The sequence below is a fragment of the Amphiprion ocellaris genome, chromosome 6 (assembly GCF_022539595.1).
Source record: "Amphiprion ocellaris isolate individual 3 ecotype Okinawa chromosome 6, ASM2253959v1, whole genome shotgun sequence".
Taxonomy (NCBI): Eukaryota; Metazoa; Chordata; class Actinopteri; family Pomacentridae; genus Amphiprion; species Amphiprion ocellaris.
In genome coordinates this window covers 30934380-30959903 of record NC_072771.1, presented here as the reverse complement: position 1 = coordinate 30959903, position 25524 = coordinate 30934380, and the positions used below count along the sequence as shown (strand labels likewise).

The 25524-nt window shown below is 38.1% G+C and overlaps 1 protein-coding gene across 2 annotated transcripts in view; it reads left to right on the top strand.

Annotated features, from left to right (window-relative positions):
* Positions 1 to 13547: 13547 nt before the first annotated feature.
* The window catches only part of LOC111564720 (dmX-like protein 1), a 54698-nt gene continuing 42721 nt past the window's right edge, over positions 13548 to 25524 (top strand). For both annotated transcript variants that reach the window (XM_023264483.3, XM_023264482.3), the window contains exons 1-9: positions 13548 to 13911; positions 16097 to 16336; positions 17005 to 17130; positions 21044 to 21121; positions 21711 to 21789; positions 21986 to 22130; positions 22878 to 22944; positions 23194 to 23378; positions 24332 to 24536. In XM_023264483.3, coding sequence (XP_023120251.1) covers positions 16250 to 16336; positions 17005 to 17130; positions 21044 to 21121; positions 21711 to 21789; positions 21986 to 22130; positions 22878 to 22944; positions 23194 to 23378; positions 24332 to 24536 — 972 coding nt within the window. In that variant the 5' untranslated portion in view covers positions 13548 to 13911; positions 16097 to 16249. The remainder of the gene's footprint in view (positions 13912 to 16096; positions 16337 to 17004; positions 17131 to 21043; positions 21122 to 21710; positions 21790 to 21985; positions 22131 to 22877; positions 22945 to 23193; positions 23379 to 24331; positions 24537 to 25524) is intronic.

Genomic DNA, 25524 nt, shown 5'->3' with positions numbered 1-25524 from the left:
GGAGACGTATTTAAACAGATACATTCAGAATCACTAGCTTCCACTCAAGTCAGTCTATAGATCTTAAGTGTTTGTGAAGAAATAACTAGACAACACACAAACAGCCCAGTCTTGTGTCCATGTTTTGGATGTGAGCCTGCTGGAGTCACAGGAGTTTTGTAGGGCCTTTATATCACAGTATATGCTGTAGGTGATAGGTTGTCTATTCGAAGCCTGCTGAGCTGTGTGTTTTACAGCTGGACCACTGGAGGAGCATCATTTGTTAAAACTGCCATTGCTGCTGCTCCCGGAGTCCTAATGGCTGCTGCTCACCTGTGGATCATACAGACAGCTGAGAAAGAAACAGAGCCCATTTACAGGCGTAACTGCCATTGTATTGTTGCCGGCCAATCACTGAATCTGTCTGGTACCTCTCCTCTTAGTACTTTAATAGGCAGAGCACTGCAGCCTGTTTATTTTCCCCAAAGAGTGTAAAGTGGAAAAGAGTAAATAGGCTGCTACTTCTAAAGCATGCTGCTGATTACTAAACCTTTCCATATGTGACTTTTGGAGTATAACTACTGTTTCTGTATTCATAGCATAGACTGTGTTCAGCTGTTTCTGTCATCTTATAATTGATATTCACTTGTGGACCAGGCTGAAAACAGACAGGAAAGTGGGGATTATAAGGATCTATTCTAACACCGGTAAACAGCTACAGGCTTGAAAGTGATACTGTTGATTTTTGGAAACATTGTTGAGCCTCAGCACACTGTATTATGAGTCTGCAACACTTCCAGGAACAAAGAAGAAGCCAAAATAGTCATAAAACAAAAAGTAAAGTTCCATTGTTATAGATGTTTAATTTTGTACATGCATGGTAGTGCATAAATCAACTTCAGTAAAGATTTAGCATGCATTCAGAGTGGAAGTTACAGCCATTTTTAGAGAAAATAGGCTTTTCAGCATAATAGTTTATGCACATTTCTTCAAACTAAATTATTCTGACTTGAAGAACAGTAACTGATGGCATCAGGATAATTTTGTTGATTTCAGACAGTTAGACAATTAAATAAATATCTGTGTATCCGCTGGGATTTAATATATTGCAAAGCATGCCACAAAATGATGCTAACGAGGAAGAAAACAAATATTTCATTGAAACACATTTTACACAGAATGCATTCATCCACTGTATAATCACAAGAGGAGAGACATAGTACATCTTTGTACTATGAAGCAATAACATGTCTTCCCATGAGTGAAATATAGTGCCAAAATGATTTAATAATATTTGTATTCACAGCTTGGTCATTTTGTCTTGCATTATTATAGAAAAAATTACTCAGATGCTACTTTATAGTGTCAAAGTATCCCAAACATTTGGTAGAAATGCTATCCAGAGCTATTATTTGTGAAATATTCCCAGAGTTATTTGAAGCTACTGCAGAGTAGATCGGATGTTAAAGCATACAATTTATAAGCATCTCCAAATGTTTACTCATGCACAGTTCCATCAGTTTCTCATCAGAAGAAGACATCTGGTGGAAAATATGAGCCCAAAATATAACTGTGCAAACTGCACAGAGCAGGGGAAAATGAGGTGCGCACCTCTGTGTTCTGCAGTTAGACACTTTGATCAATGGTGCACACAGATGCCCCAGCTGCAATTTAGCATTTAGGCTTGATAGAGGGGAAATTATTTAGCTGTTGTCGCTGTACTTTTTCACTCCGAAAGCTTTTAGTTCATCACACAACATTAAAACTTAACAAAGCTGAAATCTAGAAATAGTACAGTATCATTTTGCATGTGTTTAAAGAGCAGGGACTGAAGGAATTAACAGTGTTTTGCTTTTTTTTACATTTAGCATGTGGACTATCATTCAAAGGAGCTATTGTGTCACAGTAACCAAAGTCAAACTTGATTTAATTTCTACATTAAATGGAGGCTATGATTATTTCTGCTAATAGATGCAGCAGTTGGCCAGTTAAACACATAAAACAGACTACTAACACCATCCATATTTGTCTGTAAAGTCCATACTAGTGTCACAAGTCTTATCTTTTGAAAAAAATGCTAAAATCTGAATCAGAATCAGTTTTATTGCCAAATAGGTTTTCACATATAAAGAATTTGACTTCGTGTTTTGGTGCATAACAGTAAGGACTAACAGGCAGAAAATATCTTGAGAAGGATAATAGTTTTTTTAAAAAGTGTGCAAATCAATAAACGGTAAGTGTAACAAGCCAAATAAGAAGCAATTGTAGCAAAACTGTACAAAACGCCTGCAAAATATGTATATACTGCTTGTAATACTGTGTATCCCCTTGTGTATTTACAGTGAGTGCGAGTACATTTTTGCCTGTGTGTGTGTTTATGGTGTGTTGCACATCTGATATGTCATCTCCACCTTGTGAGGTAACTGTCAAATACCTCAAATCAAGAGCAATATGCAACAGATCCGGTATCATAGTGTCAGTTTCTGCATAAAAAAAATGAATGAGCTGTGATCCTGTTGCCCCTGAGCAGCAGAATAATGATCATCCGATGCCTGACAGTTACCTCTCAGAAAAGGATGTCACTCCCACATGAGCACCTATGGATGCATAAGGGCAGATTAACATCCACAGCACCTGAAATTGTATGTGGAACTTGACGGTGATACTATGATAATTGGAAGACAATCGAAAGTATTACAGGAAACAACAACGTCACAGGAAGAGCAGCCGCATTTTTAGCACCATCCACATGGCAAGTAACACCTCGACACAATTTTAATTGGTCTCCAAGAAAGTCGACTGAATCTTTTATTTTCCACTCTATCAGCACAAGTCAAGTAGAAACGCTGTTAGCAAAAGGTTTTTGGGCCAATGATTTGCATCCAGACATGACTGATTGCTGTTAAACTTTCCTAAATCAACGTAAACAGCAGCTGCTTAGCACCTTCTTTACTTGTAAACATTCACAGCAATAACAGACATGTAGGCAACCCTTGGAGTGTGAAGGTTTAACTATTTTCCTGATGTTTTATTACCATTCATTTTAATTTATCTGCTAGCATCATTTTAAAGATGTTATTTTGCTTTCCTACCTTGACTATCCAGGCAATCCTAAGGTCTCAGCTACTCTCAGTAAATAATGTATTCTATAGTATGAAAATGTAGTCAGATAATACAGAAGAAAATATATCACCCGTTCAGTCACTGCATTACACAGTATTTCTGTCCTGCTAGTCAATAATTGCAAAAAAAAAAATATTAAAAGCTTTACAAGGAATTGGCTCTGAGTGTAAGCCAAAAGGTGTCCATGTCAGCATTTACGGTATACGCTGAATGTGTGTGTGTCTGCCTTCGTGTATGTGTGTGTCTGACCTGTAATGGCAAAATGATGTAAAGCACGGCTGAGTAAGGTACAGTAAGAAAGTACTGTAAGGCAAACCATGCACGCACACACATACACACACACACACACAGAGAGAGACACACAGCTGCCTGCTGGGCCTCGCCCCAGCCAGCTTCAGTTTCCTCCGTGCATCCAGGTTTGTATGAAAGCCATGAATAAGTCAGCATTTCTGCATGATAGGTCTGTAACTAGGAGTGACAGTTAGAGAGCATAGTCTTTAGAATCTCAGATGGGATTCGGTGTGCATGCATGTATAAGTGTGTGTGTGTGTGTGTGTGTGGGTGGGGGGCTGAGTGCTTGTGCATGTGCATCCATGTCCTCTTCACTCCCTCCTCTACCTCACAAATGGACGTCATGCTGCCGGTGATGTTTGGAAGAGGGAGTGAATTTGTTGACGTGAGCTGCAAATGGAGCTGGAAGTTAAGAAACAGCGATACTTCAGCTTAACAAAATTTGACATTGCATAACCAAATGCTAGTATTGGTGGAATCATTTTTATATGTCTGTGATCATATTTTGCAAACGGAAGGCTATTTTATTGGGATTTTCTAGAAAATACATAAATACTTCAAATGGAAGTCATTGTGCCAAGTAAATGAGGAATTTCAGTCAAGTGATAAATGATTGTTTACTCAATGAGGGCAGGAGTCACACTGCCTTGAGCCTTTAAATTAGAATATCTAATTCAATTACTAGTAGTTCATATTTCAACACTTTTTTTATCCTTTTCAATTTTTTTTCCTTTAGATGTGAACTCTTTTCACTCTTTCATGGCATGTGTGGCAGCTTATCCAAAGTTCAGATTGAGTCCCCAAGCCTCTTTAAAGACAATAACATATCTCCAGTCACTATTTCAAAATAAGCATGTTAAAAAATTACATTTCTGTTCCAGATGTTCCAGTGTGATATACAATTTAAAACTGAAGTGTTGAGAATGTGTGCTGCTGCTTTGCATGGTGATAATTCATGTGTTAAATTGCTTCTTTTTTTTCTTAATGGGCTGGAGCAATTTTTTTGGCCCTGCTCCTATGGGCCCAGTCACAGCACTGAGCCAGACAAACTGTGGAAGGAAAACAGGCCAAACAAACCTTCGCTCCAACTAATTTATAAGTTCAGGTTCATCTATGGCAACGTATCTATTTTATGCTGACGTGAATTCTTTTCCCATTTTCAGAGTTAAGACACAGCTTCAGTAGATGCTGGTTCAACTGGAACTGGTTGTACTTGCTTGAAAGTGAAATAATTGAAATCAGACAAGGCAAATGATTTTGAAGGTGGATCTACGTCACAAAAAACATCATGACTACTATTTAATATGCTGTGGGTCCTTTGTGTGCTGCCAACCTATAAAAGCTTCGATTCAAGACCTCTGAGGGAGTCCTGTGGAATCTGGTTCAAATACTGTGCACAGCAGATTCTTTAAGTCCTGTAAGTTGTGACTTGGAGCCACCATGGATCAGACTCAGACCTCCACCACCCTGCTGCCAGTTCATGGTTTGTTCCTACCTTGCTGTCTTGAAGATGCTCCAAGCCAGTTGTCTGGAAACTGTGATTTAGGGTTAATTAAAGCCTCTCAGGTCTTTACACCTTAATATATCTCCCATATCCAGCACGCTGACTTTAAGAACCAACTGTTAACTGATATATTCCAGGAGTGCTTAATTCACAGCCTGTTATTGTGCAAACAGACCAACATTTCAACACTAGTGTGTGTTCATCAGAGTCAAAACAGACAAAGACTTGAGGAAAACACAGGCATTCAACTTGTACCAGGTATCGAACTGCCATTGGATAATTGGTTGTACAGGGATTTCAAATCTATTGGATGGTCAATCCGAAAGTGGGAGTTGCCCATTTCTGTGCCCAAGAGTCACACCCCCACTTTGGCAACTCCCCCCTTTACCTTGTCAGTTTTTCTCTAGTATTTGTCCATTGTGACCAACACACAGCAATGTTGAGATGTAAGTCTGTTTATATCGGTTGCATTTTTCAGGAAGATACACAAAGCACCTTATTTCTACTAGATATCCTAGGATTTGACATGCAGCAGTGTTAAGAGATAATCAACCTTATTTCCATCATCTGTGTGGACTCATAATGTTTTGCATCATCTGTGTAATTTAATGCAACAATATGAGTAATTGCTGATTTCTGAACAACCTTGTTTGCCCAGTTTTTATATTCTATCCCATATTTTTGCAGGAAGTATAGCTGACCTTCGTCTCCTTGCTCAGCTTACATGAGCAAGCACGATATTTGTGTACAGTACAGTAGTGTACCTTGTTGCACCTACGAATGCATATCAGGTGTTGAGTGCAATTGATTTTATGAGGAAATGATGCTGCAGATCGCAGCATCGCTCTGGAGAACTACAATGGCATACAAAGTGGAAACAGATGTTCCCCTGACATTGCATATTATTATTCCCCATCTTCATCTCTGCCCATTGATCTGGATCCAAATCTAGATCCAGATTTGACTCTGGTGTCTCAGGTCTCTCCCCTCTCTCCAACTTTAGCTGCACCTTGAGTATGGCAACTGATTTAATGACATGTACACACAGCCCCTCCTGAATAAGTCATCCAGCTTCTGCTTACACACCTATAGTGCTCATCTATTTTTCAGTCCAGGGAATTTCTGTCTTTCCTTCTCGTGGGCACTCTGTCTGCCCGTCCATGTCTCCGTGTCTCTTTGTCTGTGCATGAATAAAATGTTTTCAGAGCTGCAATCAGCACATGTTCTAGTATCATTACTGTTGGAGTTATTATTATTTCCTGTGTTGTGGTTGTTTTGGGGCCGGTTGGGGTTGAGTGGTTCGGATCCATGGAACAGTAGGAGGGAAAAGAATTGGCTGAAACTGGACTTTGCCCTGAAAAACCACACGATTTGTACTTGCGGCCCTGATAACAGCTGGATAATTTCTCTCACTGAGGATGATTGTCAAAACAGTCTGCTCCGTGTTTATCATCCCTTGATGTATTGTAGTTTGCATTTCCTTTTATCTGCAGCGGTACAGCGAAAACACGTTTAGATACACTTTTTTTTTTACAGTGTCATATGAGAATTAATGTCATTATGATCAAGCCCTCTGCGTTCCTCCACAGACAGACCTTAGCTTTGAACTGCTAAATGATTGATGGGTGAGATGAAAGTGAATGTAGGTCACTGTGGGTGAGGGTCGACAGAAGCAGCATAAATCAGACAGGGATAATAACCAGATATCATGGAGGATAATGGTCCAACCAGAGCCATTACAGGTAGATTCAACAGCTATAACTCAACAATCTGCCATAGCCCGTAAATGCTGGATCGCACATTTAACTACTAACAGATAATTTGATGTTGTAGAAACCAGGGAGAGTTTAGTGCTTTAAACGTGAGGTGATTCCTGATTCGAGAAGTGAACTGGATATAACAATTAGCATTTACAGGTAGGACAGCCATCTAAATAGCGGATCATTTAAGCAAAGGTGACAGAAAGTATTTACAAATAGCTCTGCAACTTTGAATCTTTTTCACATGCATCGAGTTTGGACATATGTGAGTCTAGTTTATTGTGACAGTAGATAGAAAAAATTCAAATGGTAAATGTTTTTCATCTCCAGACTGTATCTGATTTGTTATCAGATGCGCGTTGTTTGAGAGAGATGTGTTCTGGACGTCCGCTCTGTGATCTCTGTTTAAATCATGCAAAAATATTCTTGTCTGCTCATTAAGCAAGTTCACTCCACATTTCCTCAGACAGGATGAAGAAGCCAGACAAAGAATGATGCCAAAGTATCTGATGATAAAGAGACTTGAGCTCAAAGAAAGTCAGAACATATCTTTGCAAATACAGCTCAAATACACTCCAAACTGTTGAGCAAATTACTGCTCAAAACGAGGAGAAATCTACAGAATAAAGAATGCATGTGTACAACTTTCTGACTTTCAAAGTAAGGCACAAATCAGCAATTTCCAGTTTTGATCAGTATACTTACAAATGGAGCTTCTGCTGAAATATTTGACCAGCATGCTGAAATATTGAAGCAGTTTAAAAAAGTGAATTACGTCACTGTGGTTTGCTCTGTTTTGAGGCGCCAGGCTTGTTTTGCTCTGATGGCTCAAAGATTTCACTTGAAATTTGCATTACACAGAATATGAAGACATCAAATTATCACCTCTGTTGCTCATTTTAGTCAATACCCATATATTATTCTATTACAGTTCATTGTTGTGTGTCATGAAATATTCATAATGACATAACATCTATATTGCATTACCACTTGCCCCAGATTTCAGCTGTATTTTTGACACACATTAGGCTATGTTAGGATCTCGGTACACAGCTAGTCTTCTCCTCTCTTGCTAAAAACTCACCAGAGATTCTATTCTGAAAGAATTTGGTTCAATCTCTAGGCTGTCGGTGAAAGCAGCACTCGGTGTATCTGTGTTGTAATCTAGAGATCAGCTGCAGACTCAACAAAAACTCTCAGCAAAAAAAGGACCCCTAAGTTCTCTCTGAGAAAAAGTGGCAGAAGGAAATTGAGGGCTGATGCAGGGCTATCAAAAGAGCAGAAAGACACATAAAAGGCTCAGAAAGGAGAAAACTGGGGAACAGATGGAGGGAAAAAAGATGTGAAAATCATAAAAGCAAGAGTCACACCAGAAGAAAAGGGCTATAAACAGCTGAAGCTGGTGTCAAGAGTAAAGGGTAAGGAGACAGAAGAGAAAGTTCTGTTGTCGGCACAGAGAAGACGGCAGGTGATGGAAGGATAATGGCAGAGGGAGGAGCTCAACTGACCCCTCCTGACCTCTTCCTGGATCCAACTGCTGGGAAGAGTTGAAGGAAGTGGGTGCAGCAGAACTCCTAATGTGATGGGATATCCTGCCGGCTGCCCGCTCACCCCTCATCCTCTGCTGTTAATGTCTGTTCCCATCGTTTCACAGTCACCTCTGCAGGGTGACTGTGCTTGAGAGCAGCTCAAAAACACACAGCAGATACACTCATAGACACCTCATTGCGGTGACGCATGTGTGTTTCACATGCACGCAGATGGACACATGCACGGATGTACGCAGGCCTTCACACATGCTGACAGCCAAAAACACACACACACACATAAACACACCTCCAGTTGACTCAATGTTCACAGCCAAGGACGCTTTCACCCAGGTCAGTGTATTACGCAGAAATGAAGGACAGTGTTGAAATTATAGAACAGAGGACGGAGAGCTGGTGGATTACAAACACAGAAAGTCTGCCAGAGATGGCACCAACAAAAACAATATTATCATGCAGTGCAGTGCAGCTGGTTTGGTTTACTGAGCACAAACAAAGCCCATTATCCCTCTCAGCGTAATTTTATACATATACATCCAAATGAAGGCTTATCATTTAAAGAGTGTTTAAAGGATACACATAATGACTCCGAGATGAGACTATTTATCATTTTGTGATTACTGAAGCCAAATGCTAAATGGCTAGTCTCTTCAAAAGAACAGTTGTTTTATTTGCCATTATGCTCCGTTATGGTTAGTTACTCATGTCCGTGTCTGTCAGACTAAGTTCAGCAACCAGTGGGTATTTACTCCGGTGGAAAAGCTGCCTTGCTTCACTCCCCCCCCTTTAACCCCCATCCTCGAAACATCAAAGAACATGGCCACACTGAAACTTCAAGCCCATTTTGGCATTGCCCTCCTACCTCCAGATCCAGTAATTACAGCTCATACAAGACATCAACATTATTACTCGTCAAACAACTGTATATAATAATACCACAAAGCACTTCAAAGAGGCAACTCACATTTCAAGGGAAAAATAAAAACTCATGGATTATGCATTAGGAAGGACTTATTCAACCTTCCAAAGCAGCTGGGGCTCAGTTCACAGTATCTGGAGCGGGACCCAAACTTGATAATCAAGATTTATGTTGGCGTAATTTGCAAATAAATTTTACATGATTGTTAAAAATGAGCAGGCCACTGGTTTGGGGTATTTTTCACCAGCTGTAAATGCATTTCTATTCACAACACGGCACCTACTTTCCTTGCAACAATAGGATATTTGCAGCAGCATTAATGCAGGTTTAGACAGTAAGGCTAAATTGCAGTGCCTTGACAATGGAGAATCGTTTTTACTATGTTTCAATACTGCCCTCTTGTGTCTTGTCTTTAATATGTAAAAATATTAAAACTCTTCTCTATGGTCCATCATTAAAAATATTTTTTTTTTCCCATTAGATCAAAATATAATCAAGTCTACAAGGCTACAGTAGAAAAAACAAAGCACAAAAAATGATGTGCAAACCATTCATTGTTACTACTGTTAAATAGCTGCTGAAATAATACAAATGCATCAGTGTTTATTATAAATTATATTGGGGTTAAAGTCTAATAAAGCATGCCAGTATAAATCTTCGCAGCAACCATCACAGTTATTGTCTACTTTCTATTCTATCCGTTGTATATTTTTACTGTTATTATTTTAAAGCTGCCCATTTCCTCCCCAATAGAAATCTTGTCGTTTTTTTGAGAGATGTGACCAAATATATCTTGTACAGCAATGGGATATATTTAGGACCTCTCCTAACTTTTAGCTCCCTGTCCTGCCACAGAAATAGCAGCTGAGGCTGAAAGTACACGATGCTCACTGTTACTTCAAATTCTTTACACAAGACAATACCTTTTAGCCAGTAATTCAGTAACTGCTGTCTTTTTCACCGTGCATGTTGCAGCACTAGAGGGTTTTTAACTTAACACATAACCAACCTACCCTAAACTCTGAGTGTAGAACAGAGCATCGCTATTTTTTTCTTTTTAGATATCCTCACTAAAAAGAAATTGTTGCTGGCAGAGAACTAGGCAGTCTTCCACAAACCCAGAGAATTCAAAAGTACCCAGAACAGCAATATCCTTTATATTCTGCAGACTAGAGTTTGTTCAAGACAGAATTCTCTTTTATTTTCACTGTGAATGTTGTTCAAAGCCAAAACTGAGATTGTGAACGGAGATAGGGGGGCTTTATTACACCAAGAAAGATGGTGTGTGCAAGTCTGTGTGAAGGAGTATTATGTCAGTTTTTTACATCTGCTGAATAGCATATATAAATTTAATTGGCAGCAGCATCCGTGTGTGTGTCAAGACTGACAGGCAATGCAATATTAAGCACGGCTATACTATGAAGCTACATCTTTAATAATGCTGTGACCTACTTCTCCTACTGGGAAGTCAACAGTTTCATCATCACTAAATGTCGTCAACCTTCCCTAATGTCACTAACATGTCAGCCTTTTTAATTAGTCATGGAGAGTGTCTGTCCCATTTATCTCAACATGCTTTAATTGAGTTTGAAGCCTCCATCCCCCATCCACATTCACATTCCTCTGTTCAGCAGTGCTTTGCCCAGCTGGAACAAAATACGTGGAAATACAGTGGGAATTAAGAAATGAGCTGTGATATAAATATTATATACCATGCATATATGATTATATATTCTGCTGTGTTCATTTAACACCAAAGTAGACCTTTCAGTCAGTTTAATAACAACCATTCACCATGTTGTTCCTGACTAAAATAGTAATATTGCGATATTTGCAGGAATATAAAATAGAGAAATACATTCAGGAACTTTGAAAACTAACATTGTATAATAGCAGGAATCCTTGTCTAGATCTACCATTTATTTAGACTGGTCACAGTAATCCAGTGTATTGAACAACAATGACACCCTGTGGTTATTTGGAATTAATGCAGGAAAAGTCAGATACCTCTCATTACATCACTATCATCAAGAGCAGGGCATAAAAGATACATTCAGATTCAATTTAGAGCTAGTGACCAAAACAAAGGGATTTAATTCAATAACCATTAAATAAATTGTTGATCAGATGTATAGATTTTGCAGCCTTAGTCCAGCAAAGACAAATACTGATCCCCAGCAGAAAATGGACAGAGCATAACATAAACATACTTCATATCCCAGATGGACTCTATGATGTTAAGAATAAGGTAAATTTTTTATGCCTGGTGTTTTGGAGTCACTGTGTCATGCTGAAAAATGAGTTCTGGACTGATCAGACACCTCCCTGATGGTATTGCATCATGGATAAGATTCTGGCTGTACTTCTCAGTGTTGACGAGTCCAGTAGTTCTGACCAAATCCCCAACTCCAACCTGCAACCTCAATCCTGCTTGTCAAACACTCTTTACAGTCCTCTCCAGCCCTTTGGAGAACCAGCCGACTTCCAAAATGAATTCTGAACACCTTCCATTTTTCTGCACTCTCGTTCTTGTGTTTCCATGCAGATGTGAATCTTTGTCTTATATCCACATGTGAAGAATTGCTTTTTTTCTGTGGGTTTTCCACAAAGACCGCTCCTCACCAAACTTTTCTGAATTGTAGGTGGGTTTTCCTATTGGTTTCTGCAGGCTCTGAGCTGCTGGTGCTTAACTTTGCCTGTTTCTGTGTGCTTCTGTAGAAGAGCTCGGGCAGCACATCTGGAAATATTTGTGTGCAGCCAAATCTCTGCCTGTGAGAGATCTTCCTGATGCAGAATAGCATTGCTCACCCAGTTCAGTTTCCCCTACACAGCTGTTATTGTTTCAGCACATGCACCTGTTTGGTATAATTATTTAAGCATGCACTGGGCTTGGTGCCCATATTTTTTTCTTGTAGTCTGTTACTTTCTTTAATGGCATACAGATATCTCTCTTCTTGTATTAGCAAAAGGATATTGAGGATTTGATATGAATTATTAATATTCCAAAGCAGAAAATATGAAATAACTAAGCAAAAATGTTTTGTGACACATCTATAATGCCTTAAATGTTTTCATAGTACTCCTGAAAAGACAATTAATAAAAAACATTCATTTACAGCCAGGTTAATAATGAGACTCATTCAAACACACAGTTTGACTGCAGCTATGAGAATCATATTTAGTGCCCAAGATTATCAACAGTGATGGTAGTACAGTATATAGTAAGCTAAGCACCAGAAACAGTAGTAGCACACACTGACAGACTATGTCCTCTGTTAACGTAAGTTGACAGTGACTGCTATTTCTACTGTTTGTTTTTACAGGTACTCCAACCTAAAGAATATATATATGTCTCCCTATGTTGACATTTAAATCACTTATTTGAACAGAGCAAAAGGTTGGTTTGAGCAATATTCTGTTACATAGAGTAAACAAAGTTCAACAGCTATTTCTGCAGCCATTCTCCACAACCACACTTTTCAACAGTGTGAACGACAAAGATGAATAATAACTTTCCCCGTTTCAACTGTAGACCAGCAGAAGTGGAAGTGTTCTGATCCTTTACTTAAGTAGAACTACCAGTACTGCAATATAAAAAAAAAAAAAATTCCATTTCAGGTAAAAGTAATGCATTAAAAAAAACCCTTCAGTAAAAGTACATAAATATTAGCAGCAAAAGTATTGAAGTAAAGGAATTAGTTTGGTCCCTCTGACTGACAAATTTATACGATACTGATAGATTATTAATGCTGAAGTATCTTACTGTTGTAGCTGCTTCAGGTTTGAACTACATTATATGCAGTTTAATATACAGTAGCTCATGTGTTGATTAAAGGGAGAAGGGAGAATCCTTGACTTTTTGGTGAAATATTGGATCATTTCAATATTTACTGAAATTAAACCAGACGTTTAGAAGGGGTATATATATATATATATATATATATCTTCATTTCATGATTATTCACATTGTAGATTCTCACTGAAGGCATTAAAACTATGAATGAACACATATGGAATTATGTAGTAAACAAAAAAGTGTGAAATAAGTGAAAACGTGTTTTATATTTTAGATTCTTCCATATAGTCACCTTTTGCTTTGATTACTGCCTTGCACACTACTGTCATTCTCTCGATGAGCTTCATGAGGTGACCTGAAATGGTTTTCACTTCACAGGTGTGTCTTGTCAAAGTTAATTTGTAGAATATTTGGCGTAAAATCTTCAATCTAAAGCCGCAAAAAAAGTGCCGCGGAATCGAAATATAAAGACGTATACAATACAATACAATATGCAAGTAAAGTAAAAGTACTTCAAACTTGCACTAAATTGCAGTAATTGAGTAAATCTACTTAGTTACCTTTCAGCACTGCAGACCGGTACTTGATGTGCTTCCTTTGCAACTACAAGGACCATGATGCATTGCAGCGAAACAGTCATTATCATGACACATCTTCAGCATAAGGAAAAGCTTCGTCTCTGGAAGCCTTTTATTTGCTAGCCTTGGGGAGAGGGTGGCTCCTTCTTGTGGTTAGCATTTCGAGAAGTCAACAGAAAGCGCCTCGTCTCGGCTAGCAAGACACTGTCGGGCATTAAATGCGTGTCATAAGTGATTCACAGCTGGGTTCGTAGCTCAGAAGCTAAAGGAGAGCTGCACAAGCTAGTGCGCGCTAACGCTAGCTAACTGGGGAGAGCGCTGGACAGCTAACGGTACGTTCACCGAAGACAGCAGCTCAGAGAGGAAGCTGTTGACGCCACAACTACAGGATATGTCATAAATGAACAGCACAAAGTAAGTAGATAGTTACTTCGTCTGCTGCTGCTCGTGTTACGGTGTGTCTTTCATGTACTGCTGCTGGCTAGCTAAACTTGACAGCTACATTAGCGTCATAGGTTGAGAATTTAAAAACATGTAGCTCGTTTATGAACCTTGAAACCAGACAGACAGTGAGCTACTTGCATTAATTTAGCTTAACGAATGACACGACCTAAGTCAGATGTGGTGTCAGCGGCTGTTGTATTGCCCTGCCGTGTGCAACGTTATCACGTGAGTTGCCACAACACAGGAAATATAAGTTAACCCTAATTTTCTCCAACTTTAGGTATTAAACACCCTAAAGTTATTCTCAGTTACTTTGATGCGGACTCTTATTTCGTGTTGTAACTGCCATAACTGACTCTAGTTACTGCTAACGGGTAGCTAATACATCAACAGTATACTTTGCGCCCAAACAGCCACATCGGTGAAGTTTTTCCCCACATGTGATTTGGATTTGCAGTGTTTATTCTGTTTGTTTCTTCAATTCGCTCGCTGCAAAGTTTAGTAGACGAATACTGCAGGATAAGTTTTCACCTAAGTGGATTATCCGGGTTTTCTGTGTTGTAGTGAGGAGCAAGCCTGCACCTCGGTGACCCGTTTGGCACACTGACACCTGTTCTACACCCTTTTAAAAATGGGCTTTTGTATTAAATGTAATTTGATGTCAGAAAAAGACTGTTTGTTCACAGGCAGTTTTATACATACATTTGTCTGTTGTTACTTTAATACAAGAGAAATTCTATGTGCCACAGAGTTTTAAGTAGAGACACTTGAAACTCCGTGGCACATAGAGTAGGTGAATAGTTTCGTTTTGAATCAATAGTTATCACCATGAAACTTGACCAGCTAATTACTAATAAGACACTGTCGTTTTGCAGAACAATTCTTGAATGATTATTTATGCAAATGAAGAAGTATATATTTCAAAATTACCTAATTTGCATGTGTTTGTCAAACATAAATCTAAACATTAAATGTTTGATTCTGTTGACATAGTCAAATGTCTTTGCAAAGGAATATTCCTTTATAGCACTTCTTAAATCAGAGAATGTTGTCAACAGACATGTTTTTAGGAATAAACTGTCCTCTGAGTCAGACTGTGACTGATATATGAAGAAATACTTCTGTTAAAACCTTCAGAATATAGATGGGAATACAACTGAAAAGTTTGGTGTACATAAGTATTACTGAAGAGAAGTGGAAGCTCATTTTAAGATGAAGGTCTTTAAACATATCCATGATCATTGATATTTGATATGTAAACACAAATTGTAGTAAGATAAACACCTAAATGTGTATTTTGAATGTTTTCTCTTTAGTAGTCTGAAAGAAGACATGTTATAGAAGCAAATTATCCCAAAATCTCACAATTGATTCATTTTTACACGCAATGTCTCATCTTAATCACTTTGAATCACTGTAAAACACTATCTAATGATATGTGTATTCTCATGTGTTTTCTATTGTAAAACAAAGATATGCATTTGTGTTTTTGTTAAATCTGATTTGTTAGTTATGCACATCTAGTGTGCCTTCAGAACAACAGTGTGTTCTCATTGCAATGAATTGCCTAGCAGAGATAGTGTGACATTGCACTTACATAACATCAGCTAGTACACCATCACCTTGATTGTCCCATGTCCCTTTTAGGCACTTGAAAGCCTCATTTAAATTCACACCTCTAGTTTCTATCCATCCTGACGGTCACTCTAGTTCCTGTGCATGTTGAATAGTTTGTCAGTAATCAAGCTGATTGATATATTTTTCAGCGAAAGAGCTCTAACCTTGAAAACAGCTGACACAAGTAATGGCATGCGTTTTAAAGCAAGAGATGGGTCATGAGGATCAAAAGAGCTTTGACTCCAAAACGCTGTCTGTTTGCTAAAAAGGTTTAATTATATATTATCTGTGTATTTTGTGCATCACTGTCCCATAGTGAGACTAACTTCATGCACTTTTGGACTTAAAAACACTGTGTGCACGATATAGTTCAACAGCAAGAGTTTGGAGATAATTAGTTTCTTCCTTAATAACATTAGACGGGCTGAGTGTTAAATGATTTTGCAGTCAATATCCAGGAGTCGATAATATGGTTTAGGCTTGATACTTGCTGAAATTACACATCCTCTGTTAACATATATTCCTTCTTCTCTCACAGCAAGTCTGTAGTGACACTGCTGTGAAATTACAGGCCACGGGCAAAGATGAACACAGCCTTCCCTTGGTTCCCCATGAATCTCACCTAGAGTGGGAGGGTTTTGTGAAAAAGGCGAGAGGAGGAAGGAAGATACGTGGACTGTAAACCAGAGTCATGAATCTCCATCAAGTCCTCACGGGGGCTGTCAACCCGGGAGACAACTGTTTCTCTGTCGGGAGCGTCAACAATGTGCCATTCACGGTAAGATATTTCAAACTCTGGAAATATTTCCCTCCCAGCATTTTAGATTCTTAGGGGGTGGTCAAAATGATTTTTGGTACACTGAATGGATTTTTTGTCCATTGTATTGAGTAACCTTGCAAACAAAAACTGTTGCTGCCTAGAAATGAAAACCATTATATGAAGTATGAAGGCAGCAAACCAAGGACACTATATTTGAGCAGTAGCATTTTTTATAGCAGATGTTTTTTGACTTAACATAGTAGGGAAAGAACAGGTTCCTGCAGGAAGTACTTTGTCAGGACTCGGACTTTGTTACATGTCTGTAATACAAAACCAGTACATCTGAATGCGTTTGCAAACTCAATGAGATACTGCTTCCATGCTATTCATAGAGTGGATCAATAGGAGAATCATTTGTGTCCCTCTGTCCTCTTCTGAAGGGGACACAGTCACAGTGAATCATAGCCCATGCAAGGATTTCCTTTAGAGAGCCACAGAAATAGAGCTTACAATCCTAATCTTATCTGTTTGCACTCCAGAGCTGTCATGTGGTGGCATGCTGATGCATTGACACTGCTTCTAGGACAAGTGCAGTTCAAGAGACCCTTTATACAATTCTCTCTGGATGAATCTGAGTGTCATCTTCATCTCTCTTGACTTCTTGCTGTCTCCACGTCTCTTGACAGGCCTATGCATCAGGTTGTGATGTGGTGATTTTGGGCAGCGATTTTGAACGACTGCAAATCATCCCAGGGGCGAAACATGGCAACATCCAGGTCGGCTGTGTCGACTGCTCACTGCAGGGTGGACAGGTAAGAGTCATCAAGTTGTCCTCTGTCCTACTGAGTCCTCAGAATGATCTGCAGACATTTTTGAAATATTATATACAAATAATGTACCAGTAATCACAGGGAGTCCAAATCCCACTGAGAATATATTGAGGGGACTTGATTCTTCATTTATATACGTATTTTAATAGAAGATGAAGGATTTGCTACAGACACTGTTGTGCTGTGTGAAAACATTGCAGGATACATGTATTATTATTAAAATGTTGTTGATTGGCAGGAAATTATCTTGTTTTCATAATCGACTGTTGTTTCAGTCGTTTTTTTTTTTGCTGGTTCCATCTTTTAAAATGCACAGGTTTAATGCATCTCTTTTTTGTCAGTATAAACTGAATTTTTTGTGCTTTCAGCTGTTGGTTGGACAAAATAAGATATTACCCTGAGCTCTGACTGTTTTTTTCCTTTGTAATTTTCATTTATTCCATAGGCAAAACAACTAATCAACTAGTTGTGAAAATAACTCTAAGATTAATGAACAATGAAAATAACTGTTAGTTGCAGCCCTAAATGTAATTATTATGCAATATGTTTATACCCAACCCTTAACACCATCCTCTGGTTTGATGGAGATCAAACTGTAATTAAGGGATGGATCAAACAGATAACCTATAACTTCACCAACTAACTAACTTTACTTCCGTGTTAGGCCCAAATTTAATGTGAAAAAGCGGAGGACACTAAAAACTGGGTTTCTGGTAGTAGGGAGCCTCAGGTCGCAGTTCTGTGTCAGTGAAATCATACTTATTTAATGAATCCTGTCCGAATTCTGATTAAAATGTGTAGAGCTCTTTTTAGATTTTGTTGTAGATGACCTATTACTGCTTTGCAAGCTCTTTTGTCATCTTGTTAAGCGCTAGCAGCTCATGCTGTCAGGAAAGAAATTTGTTGGCAACATCAAAGGGTGGTTTAATAAACTTGAGCTTCTAGTCATCAAGGGTAAGTGGAGAGAAAAATCACCCGGTAAAGAAGGGAGTAGTACAGCAGGTGCATTTGCTGTTCTCATTGACAGTCCCTTTAAAGCTGGAGTGCAAAACTTTTATATATAAATAAATGTCCGTCACAGTCATGCTGTTGCCAACCAAGTCCACACAATGCTGATTAAGCTTGTCAGTGTTCAATTTAAGTGTTATCACCAGCAAAACATATTATGTTTTCAGAATTTACATTTTAAGGAGAAAAAAAACATTTGTAAAAATGTCTGTCTGCTGTGGTGCAGAGACAATAAATTATCTCTAAACTTTACACTTGCTCTAGGTTGTAGTTTATTGTGTTTTAACAGTTTTGATTACAAATGCCGACCTGGATCTGAGGTTTTTCTCTGTTTTAGCAGGACTGCCAGTAGAACTTATGAAGGAAGTTGGCACAGATGTCAGTCTAGTTGAAAAATTTCCTGCTAGCAAGAATGAAGACTTTATAAAAGATACTTTATTTCAGGAAAAGGCTTTTACTATGTTTTGAATTTGTTGTCTCGTGTTATTATTTAACCTTTACAAAATGTCAGATGTGTAAAATTTTTAAAATTTGAGTGAAAGCAAGAAGAAACAACCTCGAACTGAGATTCAGCACACAGCTTGCTCACAAATTTACAGTACTTTACCTTCTCTTAGTCCTAATTCAGGACGGTTTGAATTTTTTGAGGAGTTTTCTTGCAGAGTTTCATTGTATTGTATTTTGGTATAAATCACCACCATCATTCAAAATCTTCTGAAAACTTTGACTATGACTTTCTCTCAGCAGTTGACCCTCATGGTTAGTGTGTGATTATATTTGTAAATACAATATAAAAACCCACTGTATGTATTTGCCAGGCATCTTGTTTGTTAACATTTTTCCCACAAATTGAATTGTCTATTGCTTCAATGGCAACAGTTACAAGGAAAATAATTGAGAATTTGGGGAACACGCACATTGTCAGTAAAATCACAGATAGTTGTCTGTCTGCATGCCCCTAATGTTCATCTTCTGTACTTCTCAACTTTGATAGTGCAGCCAAAGTAGTCCGTCCTTCACTATTATTACTTTATTACTATTACTCATAATTCCTGTGTGATACTGAGTGACAGTGCTGGGCTCAAATACAAAAGGAGCATTCCAGGATTCATGTATCTGCATAAATTTGATGATAAAGGCATAAGCAATCTGGGATTGTTTTTTAATTGGGAGGGTCGTTGTCTTGTTAAAACGGCTTTATTAACATATTTTTAAATTTTAAAAAATTGCTCACTTAGTCTTTACTACTCACCACTCCCCTCATGTGATGTTTAGTCCAATTCACTTGGCCCAGAACTACCCTCACATGCCTCCAGCATGGTCAAGCATCTGTTTAAGCGTGCTAAGTCAGTATGCTTGCCAGTTCCACTTCATTGCCCTCTGCACACTGTGATATTTGCAATGCATTTAGTTTACACGCTACATCCTGTGTGCTCATACTTTAAGGGTTGTGGCACTTCAAATGAATTTTGTAAGGATTGATTATCTGTTGCTCTGAAACATGTATCTTCCCAGTTTATTACACTGAAAGTGTAGTTGTTTATAACTGAAGATACCACATTATTTTGAGACACTAGTAATGTGACTTGTATCAGGTTATAAATTTCTTTAGAAATCAATACAAGAACTATAGGATGGGTGTTGAACAGGCCACCTAGGTCAGTATCATAGAGTAGTGGCATTAAGTCAATGTAAATTATTGCTCTTTCTGCTTAAGTTAAAATGATTTCACTAGAGTTTTTATATGACAGTTGAAATATTCTTACAGCATTATGCTGTCTCAAAATTTCTCTTGGGATTTTATGGAAACGAGACCAAAGAATAGTCATTATTATAACCACAGAGAAGAAGCTTTAATGTTGTATAACTTCCATTTTTTAGAACTTCTTTCTTTCTTTCTTTCTTTCTTTTCTGGACTAGATGTATATCTTTTGTTCTTTCACAGCACAAACATGTTACATGTGATTCACTAAAATATGATTACATTTTGATAAATGTGAACTGTGTTGGTTTATCTGAATAAGGATACATGTCCTGAAAAAAAAACATGTGTTTTTCCTTGCCTGAGCCATTGTTTGTCTGTCTGGAATGATTTCCATGTGACCATGCTGGATGGTTTATATGTGTGTGTGTCTGTGCATTTTTAGATGGGCACATTTGCACATGTGCATGTGACTCACTTTTTCACAGCACTTACTTTTTGACAGGAAACATATTATTTACCCACAGCTTTTAGTCACTGTCATAGAAATTTCACCCATTTTTTTAGTTTAGCATTGTGACTGTGGCTCCCATGGAAAGCACTTGAGCATGTAGCCCTAATGCATGAATGTGCGTATGTAGACAAGTCAATGTTTACTCAACATGGAATTGTTATAGGCTCAAAGTATTGTTGGTTTGTTGTCTCAACGCTAAACTCATTTACTCTTGAGACATGTCATGGTTTCTAGAGTTAAATATGCGTTTTTTTGTTTGCTTCCAAATAGAGTCTTTAAGAAGGATCTAATAAGTATCTGCAGTCATATTTATTTCCTAAATTGTCAAACACAAGGCTTTTTTTTTAACAAGAAACATGAGTTTGGAGACAGTTTTAAAAGCATGCCGTTTAAGTTTATCACATGAACTTAAAATTGATTTGCCTGAAATCAAACAGAATTGTCAAGTTGTTACATTCCGTTTCCATCTGAAATTGATTATCCGAATCAGTCAACTCAGTGGAAGGAACAGATTTAAAGGTCTGGATCCAGGCAAACAATTGATAATTTTGTATATAACAACTGAAATTTCATATTTGGAATTATGTAGAATTCTTGCAAACATACCTTTTTATTCTTTGCCAAAAAACATGTCCTAATATCTAACATGTTGTCTTTTTTTCTGTTGACAGATTGCAGCTTCCTATGGAAGCATCGTGTGTGTCTTTGAGCCTGTTCAACATCCAGATCAAAAAGACACATCGTTGACTGTGAGTCCCACACGTTATTTTCCAGTCACAGTTATGCATGTATGAGATCATACAGAAAATTTAATCCTTGTCTTTCTCCTGAAGTTCTCCTGATATTTGAAATACAGCAGAATATTGTTCCTCCAAACCCACCAGGATGAAGCGCTGCATTGAAAGTCTCCAGGGAATAGCAAATATTTTGACACCCATCCACATTCTTGCTAAAAATGTGTATATTTTATAAATATTTGTGTAAATCTTGCAGACATTGTCATGTTCACTGTTAATTAGTGATTTATGGTCACTGCATGAATTTGCAATGTTAAAGCTGAACAGTCTCCTGGTGTCATAAAGTCAAAGAATAGTCATAAGGAATGGAAAGAATTTACACCATCTTAGACATACCCAGTTCCTCTTTCATTGTAGAACTTCTCTGGTGTTACAATGCTTTCCTTGAGGCCTGTTCACATGCGACTCACATGAAAGTAGCTTTGCTGGTAGTTCTTGTAGCTACTCATATCTTTAGAAGTAGGTGATTGAAGTAAGCTATTCTTTTCTGGTTGATTCTATTATTTAAAATGAATTGTTTTCTTAATTTTTTTCTGCACAGAAATGGAACTGCCAATGGCAGAAGACTGGTCAGTTTGTATTACAGTCTATGGTACGGAACCTGGCCTGGCACCCCACAGGTACTTACATTGCTTTTTTTATTTTTAAATCTAGCACAAATATAGCAAAAATAAATAGCTATGTCAAAAAAGTAATTGGTTGCTTCTTTACATACATATCGATATCTCTTGCAGTATAGAGATTCATGTTTCTTTTTTAAAACAAATATTTGATGGTAACTTTCCTGAAAGCTTGAATTTGTTTTTTTGTATCCAGGCAGCACACTCTTAACAGGCTCTAGCAGCCTGCAGTTGTGGTCTACTGCTGATGGAGGGAAAGATGAAGCCAAAGAAACAGAAAAGCCGACAGAAATGACCATAAGAGACTCTTGTTCTGCCTGGAGGTGCATCTGGGAGAGCAAGTAAGAGCACAGAAGTACAAAATCTTCACATGATCCTGCTTTTCCCTGTAACTTTAAAATTGTGATTTTATTGCTTATATTTGTTTTTGAAAGCAACAAATTTGTGACAAAATGTTACTCTTCACAAACATTTACTCTAACAGGATAACTTTTTTTTTTGTTACGTACTAAACAAGAAAAGTAATCAGAGAGCACAGTACTCCGCCAAGGCTGCTCAGTCTTATCATTGACCTGACAGATAGGTCTGCAGTGGTGGATTTGTAGTAGGATCACAATTATGTGATCATCAGTAGGCAGCTGATGTAGCAGTCACTTGTCGTAGTTACAGTGACGGCGTGCCGTAATCTTGCAACAATACAGAAATCTTTAGCAAATCAGTGGATCTAGACCCTAACCTGCATCACTGCCAAAATCTAATGAGTTGGTCCTTGTGTCATTTCTGACCTTCCCTGAAAATTTCATCCAAATCAGTTTGTCCATTTTTGAGTAATGTTACACACAGATGATCAGGTTAACAGAAGGACAAATGTACACTGATTGCCACATTACTCTCCTGTGTTCCTTGGCGGAGTAATAAACAGTTTAATAAAGTCAACTAATAAAGTTGGTTCCCATATTCCAGTATTAATCTAACTGGTAATTTTTTGAGCTTACTGTATTCTGTCTTTTTTTATTCTACATCTGAAAATCAAACTTGATACGTGATATTGGATATCAAAATTAATTTTTTGTTGTTGTTGTTTTAAGGACTGCTACTTCAGTCAGTTTAATGAAGTTCTCTCCTGACGGGGAATTTTTTGCTACAGCTGGACAGGTAAGCAGCTTTTTACCCAGGGTTGCTAAACCCATAGAGATTTAGATACAAAGAAGGGTGTGAAAGTCATGTTTGTTTCCCTTTGTTTATTCACTTTGACAAACCCAGACATTGAAACTCAGATGTGACTGCAGAGTAACTAACCAGTAACTGCTACCTATTGGTGTGTTTTATATTTTTAGACTACAACCGAATGGCTTTAACTTTTGTAAGGCATCAGTTATGTCCCTGTTTTGCTCTCTTTGTTAGGATGACTGCCTAGTAAAGGTCTGGTATAGCACCAGTAAGTGGAAGTCAGGTGTTTCCAGGCTCTTCACACCTCCAGACCCCAGTGTGACTGTCCAGGGAGAGCTGGCTTTCTCCTTTGTCTACCTGGCCCATCCCCGCTCTGTTACTGGTTTCTCTTGGAGGAAGACCAGCAAGTACATGCCACGGTATGGACACTGTCAAGGCATCGTCTCAGAGCCCCCTTGTCAGCAGTCGTGATTAATTTTCTCAGCTCACATGTCTGTGCAGAACAAGAAGAAAAGCACAACTAAACAAGCATGGTTAGCTTCCAGTATATGACCATAGGTGTAGGCTGGTTGCACAACAGTAGCAGTATTCATTGTGCATAACTGTTTGTAGCACTGTTTTACTGCAGGTGGTATCTCTTTCTCTGTTTATTTAGTCACGTAATTATATTGTATTTTTATTGTAATCATATTTTTTGTATTGGTTGATTCATGAAGGAGAAAATTCATAGCCAGTTAAATGCCAAGCAGTATGTAACAGCATTGCTCATCTTATGTGACCTGTCATTTTTCTCTTTCACAGCAAGGAATATTATTTAGGAAAAGGCTATAAAGAGACCATTGTTATTCTATCTATTGGTTTATAGAAACAGCAGAGGCAGTATGTCAGTTTAATAATAAGGCAACATTCTCACTAAGCTTATTGCTGACACACCTTTGGAATTATTGGAATTTGTGATTGAGGCTGTATTTGTATATTAACGACCTGCCAATAATTAGATGCATTATTAAAATAACACTGTCTCTTACTCTACCCCTGGCAGCTTGTCCTATGCTTGGATTCCAGTTGCCTTTCCCTTTTCATATCAAACAAACAAGTACATCCTGTTGTGTAACTATGGGTTACATTTAGGTCAAGATGAGATTAGTTTCTTTATCACCAGTGTTTATAACTATACTTTACTATGCTTCACATTTGACATTTAGCTTACTTCTCAACATCTTTTCTCTCCGAACAGCTGCGGAATAGTGCTGTCAGCACTAAATGATTAACATGATCGCTGATAAGTTCTGCACTCTTCAGCAGACAACATACACCTGCTGGTATTATGCTTCCTTATTCACTCTTGTTTTTCCCTCTTTTCTCCAAACAGAGGTGCAGTGTGTAATGTTCTGCTCACCTGCTGCAAGGACAGTGTGTGTCGGCTCTGGGCAGAGACGCTGTTGCCAGGTGACAGCCTCCTCTCTGGTCACCATAACAACCACACTTCTGGCCAACAGAGTGAAACACACAGATGTGCTGGGCCCTCTAGGAAAAACAACTGCAATGGGAAGACACAAGGCCGAGCAGCACAGGAAGTAAGCGACTTTAATGTAGTTTTTACTTAAAATAAATACTTAATAAATGTTTTTGTCAGACTCAAAAGCATTATTTTTTTATATCTGTGTCATAATAAACATATCTCATAACTTGGATTCAGAGTGCAAAAGGAAATACTATTGTTTAATTATTTTCTTATGGAAAATAAATGAGCCAATGCTGCAATTCTGGTTTGTCCCATTTGCGCTGAAATTAAGGCCAGATTACTCCCACTAGGGGACAGAAGAGATGAGGGGAAACGAGCAAAGTGAGAGTGAGAAATTATAAAACAACACTGAAAAAAGAAATAGAGAGCAACAGTGACTTAGTGGAGTTAAATGGAAAAATTAATTGGCTGAGACATTAAGATGATTTTTGAAGCTTTGTAGAGCTTAAGACAAACATCAGTGAAGAATTCTGGCCTTGCCTCTGTAAATAACATCCAAAAATTATAACTTAGATTTTTCCTTGTTGTTTATGTAGTTCAGTTTTCTGGTTTGAGTTCAGGTTTTTAATAGTCATGTCTCCTGTTTAAAGTGACCTTGATCATTGCAGCCTAACCACTGTAGGCTTCAGAAACAGTACCAACATCTATTTCAATTTGGACACTACAATGGTTATGGCTTTCACTGTGACTAACAGAGCTGAGGGCACATTTGATTACAGGATAAATAGGTATGCAAATATCTCTACTGTGCCTTGAGGAGAGTCTGTAAAAGTACCTGTGTGGAATAATTCATTACAAATCACAGCCAGCGTTGCATGATGTGGCCTGTGTTAAGTCTGAGGTAATTCTCTACCTTTTGAATGGATGGACAACACGAAGGCAGCCCCATTTTAAACTAAATTTTAATATGATGCCTCAAGGTGGAGACAAAAGTACAAAATTTCTTTTAAAATCAGTAAAGTTAATTAAGCCCAAAATTTTTTGATATGGATGTTATTAGAGAACCTGCAGGATACGGTGATACTCAATTTCTACCAAAA